This window comes from Elephantulus edwardii, unplaced genomic scaffold, assembly GCF_000299155.1.
Source record: "Elephantulus edwardii isolate Elephantulus edwardi_28Jun2011 unplaced genomic scaffold, EleEdw1.0 scaffold00111, whole genome shotgun sequence".
In the NCBI taxonomy this organism is placed as follows: domain Eukaryota; kingdom Metazoa; phylum Chordata; class Mammalia; order Macroscelidea; family Macroscelididae; genus Elephantulus; species Elephantulus edwardii.
The window spans coordinates 4,628,763-4,643,406 of record NW_006399861.1 but is presented as its reverse complement, the minus strand read 5'-3'; the positions used below and the strand labels follow the sequence as shown (position 1 = coordinate 4,643,406).

Sequence of the window (14,644 nt, the reverse complement as noted above, 5' to 3'; positions counted from 1 at the left end):
TATTCAGTTTGTATACTTAGCAAATAATTCATGTGCTGAACTCTATGAAGAAGAATGTGGCATAAAGATCAGAATTATCAATAGCCTGCATTATACAGAAGACACAGCCTTGTTTGCTGAAAGTGAAGAGAACCTGAAACACTTGCTGTAAAGAACAAAGACTACAGCCTCCAGTATGGACTACCTCTCAACATCAAGAAAACAAAGGTCTTTACCATTGGGCCAAAAAGACAGCATCATGATAGAGGATTGGAACTGTCAATAATTTCGTCTTAGATCCACAATCAGCACCCTTGATACCAGCAGTCAGGAGATCCTGGGACATATTTCACAGGGAAATCCCACTATCAGGGACCTCTCCATAATTTTGAAGAGCAGTGATATCTATTTGAAGACTCATCTGCCTCTGATTCAGACCATGGTCTTTTTAGTCACTTGCTATGTATGCATCTGAGAGCTGGACAGTGAGTAAGGATGAAAGAAGAAGAATTGCTGCCTATAAGTTTTGGTGTTGGAGAAGAGTACTAAATACCCCGTGAACTGACAAAAAACAAACAGGTATGTCCTGGAAAAAGTGCAGCATTTTGGAAAAAGTGTAGCCAGAGTTCTCATTGAAGGCAAGGATGCTGAGGCTTTAGCTCCCATATTTGGACGTGTTGCTAGAGAAGGCTAATTCATGATTGGAAAGAAATAAAAGAATACCCTCAATGATTGGCATGATGATGGCAGCAATAGGATCAAGTGTATCAGAGATGATGAGGCTAGCACAGGATAGGAGAGGATTCCGGTCTGTTGTTCAGATGATCACTATGAGTCCTAGTCAAGTCGACAGCACCTAACAGCAGCAGCAACCTATTCCTTTAGCCTGTAAAACACTCCATCACTGCCTTTGAAATCATGTCTAGTTATCAAAACTTAAATTTCTTTGTTACATACTCTGTAACCTCAATCAGAAGTGATGTTTGTTAGCTAGATTTATAATTCCTTGTTTATATCACTTGACTATTACTTCTTTTTTGTCTTTCTTTTAAAATTATAATTTTAATGATAGTTTATGGGAAACTTGGGTTTTCATTTATAGTTGCACATTTTCCTCCATACCCTCTCCCATTTCACTTTAAATATATGTGTGTGTGTGTGTGTATGTATACACATACACATATATTCATTTTTTATTTAAGCCTCTTGTTTAGAATCAACAAGACCTCGGGGAGAGTCTTTGTATTTAAAAGTCAGTTGTTACTATGTTTTGGAGCAACATTCTTCTAAGTGGTACAGCATTCTTTTGCCAATATGCTATATTGAGGTAACTTGGGGTAGCTGTGATGCTGAACCTTGGGTGTCAAATGCCATAACTGTTACCCATGGTGAACAGTGTTTGGTGGAGCTCCAAGTTAAAAGACAGGTTTGGAAGCAGGAGTGGCATCCACCTCCTGAACAACATGCCTCTGGAAACTCTATGAACTTTGAGAAAAGACAATAGTTATAGAAAGGCTTCAGGTCTTTTGTTCATAGGGTCGTTATGAGTTGTGCTCAGCTTGATGGCAATCAGCAGCAGCATTCACTGTTGCAAATTTCTTCCCTCCTCTTCTCCCTCCTCCAGTCCACTTTGCTGTGCACCTCTATTCTGAACTGTTGTAATACAGATAATGCCTAATTATATATTCCTTTTAAACAAAAGTTCTTTCCTTCATCTGGTCCAATATAGTTTCCATTATTTATCTTCTCTTTGCTTAAATTTCCCCCTTATCTCCATGTTAGTCCTGTTTTATAATAGTGGTATTTGTCCTCTTGTGACTGAGATATTTCACTGTACATAATGTCCTCCAGGGTTACCCATGTTGTGTATATTTTATTAATTATTTGTTTTTTCAGTGCTGTGTTGTATTCCCTTGTGTGAATATACCACAGTTCTTGTAAACATTCATTTGTTGATGGGTACTTGGGTTGCTCCCATTTGTTTGCTATTGTGGAAGGTGCAGCATGTATCTTGGGTGTGCATGTATCTGTTTTGGTGGCAGCTCTGGTTTCCTTAGGGTATATTCCCAGTAGGGGAATTAGTGGGGCAAATGGTATTTCTATTTCCAACTTTTTGAGAGAATACCATAATGGTTGCACCATTTTACACTCCCACCATCAGTGAATAAGAGTTCCAATCTTTCCAAAGCCTTGTCAGCATTTGTTGTTTGGTGCTCTGTTGACCTTTGTTACTGTTACTGGGGTGAGATGATATCTCATAGTTGTTTTGATTTGCATCTCTCTAGGGATTTTGAACATTTCTTCATGTGTGTGTTTGTCATTTGAATGTTTTCTTTGGTGAAGTGTCTATTCATATCCTGTGTCCATTTTGCGATTGGGTTGTTTACGTTTTTCTTGTTGAGGTGATAGAGTATTCTATAAATTTTATATATGAATCCCTTATCATATGTGTCATTACCCATATATTTTTCCCAGTCTGTGAGTTTCCTTTTTACCCTGTTGGAGAAATTTTTTGGATGTGTATAGGGTTTTGATTCTTAGAAGGTCATCTATTTTATTTCTTCCTGGTTATAGGTTTTTCAGAATGCTGTGAGATTATTCATATTGTGGATTAGGGCTTCTAGAGTTCTTCCAAGCTTTTCTTTGATGGAGTTTATAGTCTTTGATTTTACTCCTTGGACTTTCATCCATTTTGGTTTTTGTTAATGGTATGAGCTATGGGTCTTGCTTGAGTTTTCTACCAATGGTTTTCCAATTTTGCCAACGCTATTTGTTAAAGAGACTTTTGTTTCCCCACTTAACTGATTTCATCTCCTTGTCAAAAATCACTTGACCATAGGTAGATGAGCTAATTTCTTGGTTTTCAATTCTGTTCTATTGATCTGTGTGTCTTGTTTCTTTACTAGGACCACATTGTCTTGACCACTGTGGCTGTGTAGTAGGATTTGAGATCAGGGACTGCGATGTCTTCTACCTTGTCTCTCTTTCTTAGGAGTGCTTTACTTATTCCAGGTTTATTTCCATTCCAGATAAAATTGGAAATTGCTTTTCCCATCTCATTGAAGAATGGAATTGGTATTTGTATTGTGATTGCATTGAACTTGTAGAGTACCTGAATTGTCATTTTTACAATATTGAGTCTTCCTATCCATCAACAACAACAACATCAATGAGCATGGGGTATTCTTCCATTTCTCCAAAGGGTTCACAGCTCAGCTACTGGGAGGGGCCAGGGTGCAGAGGTGGTGTTCCGGAAGGAAATGGCTTCAGCTGTAGAGATGGCTTGTAAATTAGCAGCCTTCTCAACTAGGCAATAGCCACAACTAGGTGGGGTCAAAACTGTTTCTTCATTATTTTTATGATATTTGTTTGTATTAGATGTTTAGTTGCTTAAGTTTAAAGAACATATTTTGATCATCTTTGTATTATATTACAGTGCTAACCATGAAGTAAATAAATATTGGCTGAATTAGTTGATTACACATTTGTACTCCAAATTATTACTTAAATAGAAGATCATTTTTGCATTGCATCTAAGTTGATTTTAAAATGTTACTTTATTAACCTCTTTCTACTGTGATTTTTTTTTTGTCACATAGGTATGGGATGAATTGCCTTATTCAGTTTGAAGATTTTGCAAATATGAATGCATTTCGTCTCCTGAACAAGTATCGAAACAAGTATTGCACCTTCAATGATGATATTCAAGGTAACACATTTTTACTGCATATAAATGAAAAAAAAACATGGTCTCACATAGCTCATAATTTTATGATTCATATTTAATAAATAAATGCCAGGATAATACTTGCTGCTTTGCCACATTGCTTCTCATTTCATTTCATACTTCTATTATTGGATAGTTCTAAAATGTTCAGTGTCACCAGAGAAGGAGCTCAAAAAAAATCTGGTGATATCCCCAGTAGTTAGGATTTTTAAAAAAACTAAATACATATAAATGTATTATTAATTGCTCAAAAGTACAAACATATATACTTCTCTCTTCAGTCTTATATCAGTCAGCCATAAGTGGTGATTAAAAGAACCTTGACATTCCCTTGAGTTTGGAATATAGTTATAATAAGGGCCGTAGAGAATGGGAATGATAGGATCTTTCCAATCATGAATGAGATATTCTGATGTATTACTTCTTAAAAAGATTCATTCTGGGTGATGACATGCATTAGGATGAGATCTAGGAGAAAGGTAGTCAGGGGAGTAAAGCTGAATGTCACCAGAAACCAGGTGGTCAAAGAAAAGCTCAAATATAGAATGAGGATGATAATTTTTCTCCTATAGAGTTTTGATTGATGAAAAAAATAAGAAAATTATAGTGAAAATACTCTATCAATGGAAATGTACTTTATAAATAAAACTTGTACCCTTTTCTCTGCTTTGGGATTTCAGTGAGACATGTTGTTGTTGTTATAGGGTCCAGAGTGTCAGCTCTTACTCAGGGTAAAACCCTTCCCAACCTTATGACATCCTCACAGTCTGAGCATAATGGATTTCAAAATTATGACCTTATTTATACATTTTGAAACACATTGAAATAATTGGTTGAATCTTTTCTCCAAATCCTTTGGTTTTAATTACATTGTGCCTAGTACCCATTTTCCTGGCAATCATCCTTGTTGTTATGTGCAGTCGAGTCGCCTGCTACTCATAATGACCCCATGTACAACAGTCCTAAACCCTGCCCTATCTTGTGCCAATCGTATTGTCTCTGACACGCCTATCCATATTATCCCAGTGCCCGAAACAATCTATCTTATCAAGGGTCTTCCTGTCCTGTACTGTCCCTCCACCGTCCCAAGAAAGACGTCCCTCTCCAAGGACAGATCCCTCCTTGCAACATGTCCAGAGTATGTCAGACGGAGCTTCAGAATCCTTGCCTCTAAGGAACAGCCTGAATTCACCCTCTCCTGGATGGACTTGTTTATTCTCTTAGCAGTCCATGGTATATTCAATTCTATTCTCCAGCACCACAACTCAAAGACATCAATTCTCCTTCTATCATCCCTAGTCATTGTGCAGCTCTCTGATGTATAGCAAGTAACTGCAAAGACTATGGCTTTTATCAGGCGCACCTTAGTCTTCAGACTGACACCGTTGCTCTTCACTACTCTGGAGAGGTCTCTGACAGCAGACTTTCCCAATGCAATTCATCTTTTAATTTCCTGGCTGCTGGTACCAAGAGTGTTGATTGTAGAGCCTAGCAAACTTAAATTACTTAAACTTCGCTTCCTTTATGTTTGGATTAATCATCATTATTAATATATTATTTTTTTTACAAAATGACGCCAGAAAGAAAAAGAAAGTTTCCAGATGTTTTGAATTGTAAATGACCCACTTCTAACTTGACCACACTGTGCTTAGTGACAGAGAGCCTTTGTGCTACAGACATCAGAGACCAGCTTCTCTAACTCAGTTGTCAGTTTCTTTTGCAGTAATTTCCAAAGTAGCCACCAGTAAACACCTGAATAATGCCATACCAGCTCTTTAGCTCTTTAGTATTCTGTATCTTTATTTTGTGGAAGTCCACACAGAAGTTAAAGATCATGTTATGTAACTTTGAAGAGTTATAGTATAAATAACACATTTTTAAGATTATCTTCCTTAAAATAATCTTAAATCATATAGATTTAAATCATATTAAATTTAAATATTTAATGCTTTACTGTATTTTTTACAAATTATTTTAATTTGGAAAAAGTACACATTAAATAGAAATAATTACTACCCATAAATGGGCCATTTATTTATGTAATTTGAGATCAGAGGAATTTTGTAAATTTAGATCAAAAAAATAAAATACCTATCTCTAGTCTTTTAACATCAGCTAAAAGAAATCTTTTCTTCTCCTGAGCATATTCCTCAGGAATGGCTATTCTCTAGTTACATCCTTGATATATTACACTAGGAAATTTTATCTATAATAATTTTATTCAGTAAGCATTTGTTTACAAAAAGATCAAATCAGGCATGGTTGACTAGATATTCCACAAGAGGAAGAATGCCATTGCCCAGTAACCATGTTCTTTCAAAGTTTATTATTTTTATGTGCCATGAGTTAGTTCATTTAAAGCTCATGAATAGAGCAGGAAGCAGTTCTAACAGTTTGAGAAGACGCAGCATGACTTAAAATCTGGAAATATGTGCATCATAGTGGCTTCCATTTTCTGTACCTATTCAATTTGTATGCTAAGCAAATAATGTGATAAATTGGATTGTATAAAGAAGAACATGGTAGAATAGTGGAAGATTCATCCACAACCTGCATTATGGAGATAGCACAGCCTTGTTTGCAGAAAGTGAGGAGGTTGTGAAGCAGTTACTGAAGATACGAAAGATGACAGCCTTTAATATGGATTACACCTCAGCATCAAGAAAACAAAAAGTCCTCAGCACTGGACCAGGAGATGCATAGATAGAAAAAAGATTGAAGTTGCCAAGGGGTTTTTTTGTTGTTGTTGTTGTTGTTGTGGAACCACAATCATAACACCAGAAGGCAAATTCCCCAGTTCCAACCTTTTAGCGATTTACTTCAAGAGAATCTGAAGTAGACTGAAATACTGATTTTGAACAACTATTTGAATGACTATTTAAGATAGTGTGATGATTAAAAAATGTTCCTGCTAAACAGAAGGTCAGAAGTTTGAACCTACCACCTGCTCTTGGCGGAAGGATGAGAGGCTCTGGCTCCACAGAGATTCTAGCCTTGGAAGCGCTGGGCAGTCTTTCTGTGTCTTACTCCGCTGCTAGAGTAGGAGATCAACTTGATGGTCATCATTTGCTTTCAAATGACTAGTTAGCCACACTTATTTCTATAGTTTAAAACTTCTAGTGAATTAGTCTTCATTTTTCAGACAAATTGTCTAATCTTCTCAGGTGATCTTCTTGTTGTTGTTGTTATGTGCCATCGAGTCACCTGTGACTCATAGAGGCCCTGTGTATGACAGCCCTAAACACTGTTCTATCCTGCGCCAATCTCATTGCCTCTGACTCATCTACCTCCATTACCCGAGTCACTAAATCAATCCACCTCATAGAGGGTCTTCCTCTCCTGCGCTGTCCCTCCACTCTCCCAAGCATGATGCCCCTCTCCCGCCTTGCAACATGTCCACAGTATGTCAGATGAAGTTTCGGAATCCTTGCCTCCAAGAAGTAGCCTGGTTTAACCCTCTCCAGGACAAACCTGTTCATTTTCTTAGCAGTCCATGGTATGTTCAATATTCTTCTCCAACACCACAGCTCAAAGGCATCAATTCTCCTTCTATCATCCTTTGTCATTGTCTGGCTTTCTGATATATAGCAAATGATTACAAAGACCGTGGCCTGCATTACGCGCACCTTAGTCTCCAGACTGACATCATTGCTCTTTAATACTTTAGAGAGGTCTCTACTAGCAGACATTCCCATCGCAATACATCTTTTCATTTCCTGGCTGCTGGTGCCAAGACTGTTGACTGTGGAGTCAAGCAAACTAAAGCTGTTAACAATCTCATTCTCTTCACCATCTATCATGATGCTGTCAATTGACCCAGTGGTGAGAATTTTGCTTTCCTGATATTCAGCCTAAATCCATATTGAAGGCTGTAGTCCTTGACCTTCTGCAGCAAGTGCTTCAGGTCCTTCTCAGTTTCAGCAAGCAGGGTTGTGTTATCTGCATAACGAAGATTGTTTATAAGTCTTCCTCCAATGCTGATGCCACACATTTCTCCTCATAGAGCACAGCCTCCCAGATAATCTGTTCTGCATATTGAAGAGATATGGAGATAGGACACATCCCTGGCATACACACTTCTCAATTTTGAATCATGCAATGTTTTCTTGCTCTGTTCTGACGACTGCTTCCTGGTCCAAGTATAGGTTTCACATTAGCATGATTAAGTGTTCTGGGATTCCCATTCTTCTCAGAGTTAGCCACAGTTTGTTGTGATTCACACAGTCAAAAGCCTTTGCATAATCAATGAAACACAGATAGACATTCTTTTGGTACTCCTTGTTTTTAGCCAAGATCCGCCTAACATTAGCTACTAGTACTAGTACTATGACCCCTTCTAAGCCCAGCCTGCACTTCTTTTGATGTGCTGTTTCAGTCGTTTTTTGGATAATTTTCAGCAGAATCTTGCTTGCATGTGATATTAATGATACTGTTAGATGATTTCCACACTCGGTCGAATAACCTTTCTTTGGAATGGGAACAAATATAGATCTCTTTCAGTCACTTGGCCAAGTGGTTGTCCTCCAGTTTTCTTGGCATAACTTGGTGAGCACATCTCGGGCAGCATCTGTTAGTTGAAATATGTCAATTGGTATACCATCAATTCTTGGGACCTTATTTTTTTGCCACCTGTTTCAAAGCAGCTTGAACTTCCTCCTTGCTCTTATGTTGCTTCATAAAATTCCTCTGTGCCTGCCAATTCCTTTTAGTATAATGATTCTGCATGCTCTTTTTATCTTCTTTTAACACTTCCAGGATCATTTACTATTCTGTCCAAAACATCATTAAATATTGAAACTTGAGGCTTGAATTTGTTCTTCAGTTCTTTAAGCTTAAGAAATGCTGAGCGAGTTCGAATCATTTGATTTTCTGACTTCAACTCTTTGCACATTTCATTATAATACTTTACTTTGTCTTCCCACGTTGCTTTTTGAAATCTTCTGTGCAGCTGCTTAATCTCTTCATTTCTTCCCTCTGCTTTGGCTTCTTACCACTGTAGTGCAATATTCAGAGTATCTTCTGACATCCATCTTAATCTTTTCTTCCTCTTCTGTCTTTGTAATGACCTTTTGTACTCTTCCTGGATTATACTCTTGAAATCCTCCCACAACTCATCTGGTCCTTGCTCTTTAGTGTTTAGGCCTCAAACCTGTTCCTGAGATGGTTTCTGAAATTCAAGTGGAATAGACTCCAGGTCATATTTTGGTTCCTGTGGATTTGATTTGATTTTCCTTAGCTTCAGCTTGAAATTACATACGAGTAGTTGGTGGTCTGTTCCACAATCAGCACCTGGCCTAGTTTTCACAGCTGATACTGAGCTTCTCCAGTGATTCTTCCCACAGATGTAATAAATTTGATCTTATTTTGAGTAACCATATTTTTGCACAGCCTTCCCACCTAAATAATGCATAGAGAATTGGCATTTGCAGAACATGTGTTTTACTACAGTGTATAACTTATTGCAGTTGTGGCTCAAAATTTCAATTTTGTAATCCATGTTGTGTCCCTAATATTTGTTCACTATGTTCACTTTGTTACTATGTTCACTTTATTTTTTTTATCATTTTTTAATTGTGATTTTAACAAAAGTTTACAGAAAACTTGGATTTCCGTTCATCATTATTGCACATTTTCCTCCCTACCCACCCCACTAGTTCGCTTTTCTCTTTAAAACAATCATTCATTTTTGCACAGTTTCCTCCCTCCCTTCCACCTCAGTCTACTTTGCTGTGCACCTCTTATTCTGGACTGTCATACAAATAATGCATAATCATATATTTCTTTTAAAGAATTCTTTCTCTCATCTGTTCCAACACAGTCTTCATTCTTTATCCACTCTTTTTTTAGTTTCCCCTAACCCTTAATGTTAGTCCTGTTTTATTACAGTGGCATTAAGCAATGTTTGTCCTTTTGTGACTGAGATGTTTCACTCATAATGTCCTCCAGGGTCACCCATTCGTATAATACTTTATGAATTCCTTGTTTTTCAGTGCTGCATAGTATTCCATTGTGTGAATATACAATAGCTTCTCTATTCATTTGTTGATGTGCACTTGGGTTGCTTCCATCTCTTTGCTATTGTGAACAATGCAGCAGTGAACATGGGTGTGTATTATTTTCCCTTTAAACAACAGATACTTAATTCTCTTTCACTTTAGGAGGCCAGAAGTTCAAATTCAGGGTGCTCGCTCAGGAGAAGGTGCCCTATCCTCCATTGGTTCTAAAGTTCTGGTTTCCTTGGCCATCTGTAGACTAGGTGTTCCTCGGAGTCTTACAAGTGTCTGGGCTTTCCCAGGGGTCAAGAAGCTTCCTAGCTGAAAGTCTTGAGTCCAAAAAACACATTCAATTTTTGCAGTTATTTTTTGGTGCTACTGAAATTTCCCGTTCTTAACTGGCTTTTCTCCTTTTTCAGGCCTTGTGATTTAAAATAAAAGCTATTATAGTCTGTACTCTAGGGGAAAATCCCCCTAAACCAAATATTAGGACTATGTAACATTTCATCCTTAATTCTCTTCCAGCTGTTTCCTTCATCAGATTCTTGATAATAATGGCATAACTTCCACATCATATAATTGCATACATATATTTTGAGAGGGACAGTTCAGTTCAAGATATTTCACCTTGTGGTCCCCTAAAAGTCATGTTCTTGTCACATGCAAAACACAAAGTACTTTCATCCCACCATATCCTTCCAGAAGTCTTAAGTAAATTCCAATTCCAGATTCTATCCTGGGGTAAAATTCCTCTTCATCAATGAATCTAGACTGCGGGTTTTCCGTTTCCAGAGTACAAGATGACACAGACACAAGATAGACATAGCCATTACGAATGGGAGAAGATGAGGGAAGGAAAGGAAAACAGGGACCACACAGGTCCAGTAGCCAATAGAACAACTGGCATTATCCCTCGAAGCTGGAAAGCAGTCCTCCTCCCTAAAACCATGTATGTCTCTGCTCACCAGAGCCGACTCTGGTGCTGGCCATGTTCTCAGTGCTCAGGAGACCCTGTGACCCACGACTTCAGCTCTGCCTTCCAGGCCACGTAGAAGAGCAGCTTTGCTCCACAGGATTAGGGTGGCTCTATTCCTATAGTAAGAGTGATGACCCTATCTCCTCAGTCCTAGCAGAGCCCATTCAACTGCCATTCAGTACGGCAATCCTGTCCTCTCAGCTGTGGACAGAGACTATGTCTCAATTTAGCTCCATCCTCTAAAACTGAGTTGGCAAAATCAAACTCTTTAAAATCTAGGAAATTGTGACCCCTCCCTTAGAAACCTCAGAAGCCATGGTAGCACTTTTTGAGATCCCAGGGATTGTAGCCCTTGAGATCCTTGGTTTCTTGAAGAAGCCATCCTGGTCTCTGTCTTGCTGCAGCAAAAGCTCTCTAGCTCTACAGATAAATCCCCAGAAGCAAACTACTCTGCCAGCCAGCCTTGCCCAAAATGGCACCCAGCTTTTTAGCTTTGTGAACCAGCAAGCCCAGCTACGCCAAATGCTGAAATGCACCCCATTCTGCCAAGACTTCTCTTACCCAGAACCATCCAGTTCTCTCGCTCCGTGGGCCATCTCCCATTGTTTTCCATTGCTGTGCAGATACCATCTTCCTACTGCTTCTCATTTAGCATCTCTGATGGTAAAACTATTCTCCTTTTTTTCTGGGCATTCACTAGAATTCTCTTTGATGCCTGTAATTCTATAACATTCTCTCTAAGGCAGTCTAGCCTTTTAGTATAAAAACCAGAGATAGTTTTTGTCCTCCATGTGTCTTGACCTTCCCGCATGTCAAGGAACTTCCTAGAACTGGGGCCCATGTCTACATAGATGTACTCCACACCTGGGCCTTGTTTCTTGGTGCCACAGAGCTCCCCTTGTGTCATATATTTTTTAAAAAATTTAAAAATCCAAGAGACATGTGTGCCTTCTACAATGATTTTTTTCCAGTGATCTAGTTTGTGAGTACTAAATCAGGTAAGAAAGAAACTAGAAGATGGAAAGGAACAAATATGCTGATAATGAAATGTTCAAAATGTTTTTGCCTAGCAGCTGTAACAGTTAGGTCATCGTGTGTCATTGATTAAACAGATTCTAATTAATGTTTTGTTTTGTTTTCACTCAAATAAAGATGTTTACATTTTGGGTAGGTTTACTGCCTAGCTGAGTGATTAGGAAACATTATAGGTTAAATGTTACTTTAGAGAAGTAATCAGCTAACTAAATGTAGATGCAGCTGGAAAGTACAGCTGGAATCTCAAGGTTTTATTTCAGGCATAAGCCATAAAGAAGTTGAGCTGTGTAATTATGTTCAAAGCAGGAAAGCCGCCCTGTGATCTATGAATGCTTGTATGGCACAGGAATACAACAACTAGGGAAGTTTCCCTGCCTGTAGGCATGATAAGAAAACACTGTTTTTCTCCTGGGATAAAGTTTACACTAATTTTTTCCCAGCATATTTGAGACCACCCAAAATGATCATATGGAAAAAATTTTAAAAATGTAATAAAATCTCATTTTAGTTGCCATTATCTATTACATATTTTGTTAAATTAAAATGTATAAACACAAATGTCATTGCCACTAATACCATTATCAGCAAATATTTTTTGTGTAGCTATTTTGCATAATTGTTCTTGGGCAAAATCTATAAAGATATAGAACAGCACATATTTTGAAGCTCTAGTTCACATCATTTGGGCCCATGGCCAGGAGGGACCAGTCCTCGGAGAGGGACATCATGCTTGGAAGGGTAGAGGGACAGTGCAGGAGAGAGAGACCCCAGATGAGATGGATTGATACAGTAACTGAGGTGATGGGGGCAGGTGTGTGGGAGTCAGTAAGACTGGCAGAACAGGGCAGGCTTCAGAGCTACTCTTACATCGGGTCACTATGAGTTGCAGGTGACTCGATGGAACATAATAACAACAGCAACAGTTCTTAAAAGCAATCTAAACAAACAAGAACCTCTGTCTCATCATTATATGGGTAGACATTTGTGACCTAGTTTAAACAAGTTTTAATAAAGGATAATTGGCAGAGACTTTGTGATCATTAAATGCACCAACTGTGGACAGGACATTTCAGTCCAAATTCCAATGCAAAGACTTAGATGTTCTTTGACACTGAACAATTTATTAACTTCTTTGAACCTCATTTTTATCAGTTGTAAAATGAGAAATATCATAATATCTTTATGTATCTTTTAGGACTAATTGTGGAATATGTGTGCAACACATTTAGCTTATGGACTTGGGGTTTTTTTAAAAAAAAATTTCTTAAAAATTTGGTGTACCATCGAATTGGATCCAACTGGAATAGGAGGAGTTGGCCGTTCCTTCTCCAGCGGAGCATCTGATGGATTCAAACAGCAAACTTTCAGGATTGCAGTGCAGCTTCTTGCTACTAGGCCACCAGAGCTCCCTTAGCTTATTGACTTGTATAGAAGAGTTTGTCTGATACTCTTGTTTCTCTTCAGATCGAATAAATCTTTCGCCCTTTACTAAAGATTTCCTTGGGGAGGAAAAAAAAAAAAAGAAGAGTTTGTCTGTCATACTGATTCTACCCCATATCCACACTGTGTGACATAGTAGCCTTGCCCCATGGGATTTTTCTAGACTGTAATTTTTTATTTGTCATTATTTTTTTTTAATTGTACTAGTTTATTTACCAAATTCAAATACATTGTTTTTCACACCAGATTCTTCCAATTTTCATCACCCTCCCCATCAAATTGTACAATCACATGATTAATCCCCTCCCCTGCACATCTTCCTGCTTCCACCTTGCTTTCTCATACTTGTTCTACAATAAAGGCTGTAAGTTTGTTTGTTTGTTTGAATAGTAGAATGTATAATTATTTCTAGAATATATAAATGTATTTATAGACTATAAAATATAATATGCCTCATAATTACATGAGGAGCACTGGTGCCCCAGTGACAAGAAGTTGTGCTCTAATCCTAAAGGCATGTAGTTTGAATCCACCAGTTGCTCCAATAGCTGTAATTTTTTAAAGAGATAAATAAGGATGATATAAGAAGAATTGATGTCTTTGAGTTGTAGTGTTGGAGAAGAGCATTGAACATCCCGTAAATTACCAACAGAACAAATTCATATCTTGGAGAGGGTGTAGCCAGAGTGTCCTTTGGAAACAAGGATGATGCCTCATATTTTGGGCATGTTGCTAGGAGAGGCTATTCCTTGGAGAAGGATATGATGCCAGGAAGGGTGGAGGATGCGTAAAGAAGAGAAAGACCCTCAACCAGGTGGATTAACCCAGTGACTATCACAATGGGTGCTCGTGTGTTAGGAAGTGTGAGGGTGGCACAGGATGGAACAGGGTTCAGATCTTTTGTTCATAGGGTCACTATGAGTCATACTCGACAGCCTCTGACAACAACAACAATTTTTATAATAATAATAGTTTGACTCAGATTGCCAGCCTTTTTGTTCGTATCTGAGTGCTCAACTGCTGTGCCACCAGTTCTCCTTATAAAATAAATACATTAATAACTGAAACTCTGGTGGCCTAGCTGGAGAATGACTTGTTCTACCAACTCAAAGGCACACAGCTCGAATCCACCAGCTGATCCACAGGAGAAAGAGGGGCACTGTCCTCCTGGGCCGCTACATCTCACTCAAAGGCACATAATGGACACAACAGGAACATTGTTAATAAAGTGTATGGTAAAAGTGCAACAGCGAATGAATGGAATTCCAAAATCTCTGTAGATGTTCACTGAAATGAAAAAAAAAAAAATTAAAATAAAAAAAAAATAGGGGAGCTCTGGTGGCCTAGTGGCAAGAAGCTGCACTGCAATCCCAGAGACACTTGGTTCGAATCCACCAGATGCTCTGCCGGAGAAGGAGGGGCAATCTCCTCCTGTACCAGTCAGATCCAATTTGACGGTACACACACACACACACACACACACACACACACACA

At 38.3% G+C, this 14,644-nt stretch overlaps 1 protein-coding gene across 1 annotated transcript in view; it reads left to right on the top strand.

Moving 5' to 3' along the window:
* Positions 1–14,644, top strand: part of ME1 (malic enzyme 1, NADP(+)-dependent, cytosolic) — a 212,837-nt gene that overhangs the window by 144,804 nt on the left and 53,389 nt on the right. The window contains exon 7 of the mRNA XM_006892123.1: positions 3,579–3,688. Within this exon, the coding sequence (XP_006892185.1) occupies positions 3,579–3,688 (110 nt within the window). The remainder of the gene's footprint in view (positions 1–3,578; positions 3,689–14,644) is intronic.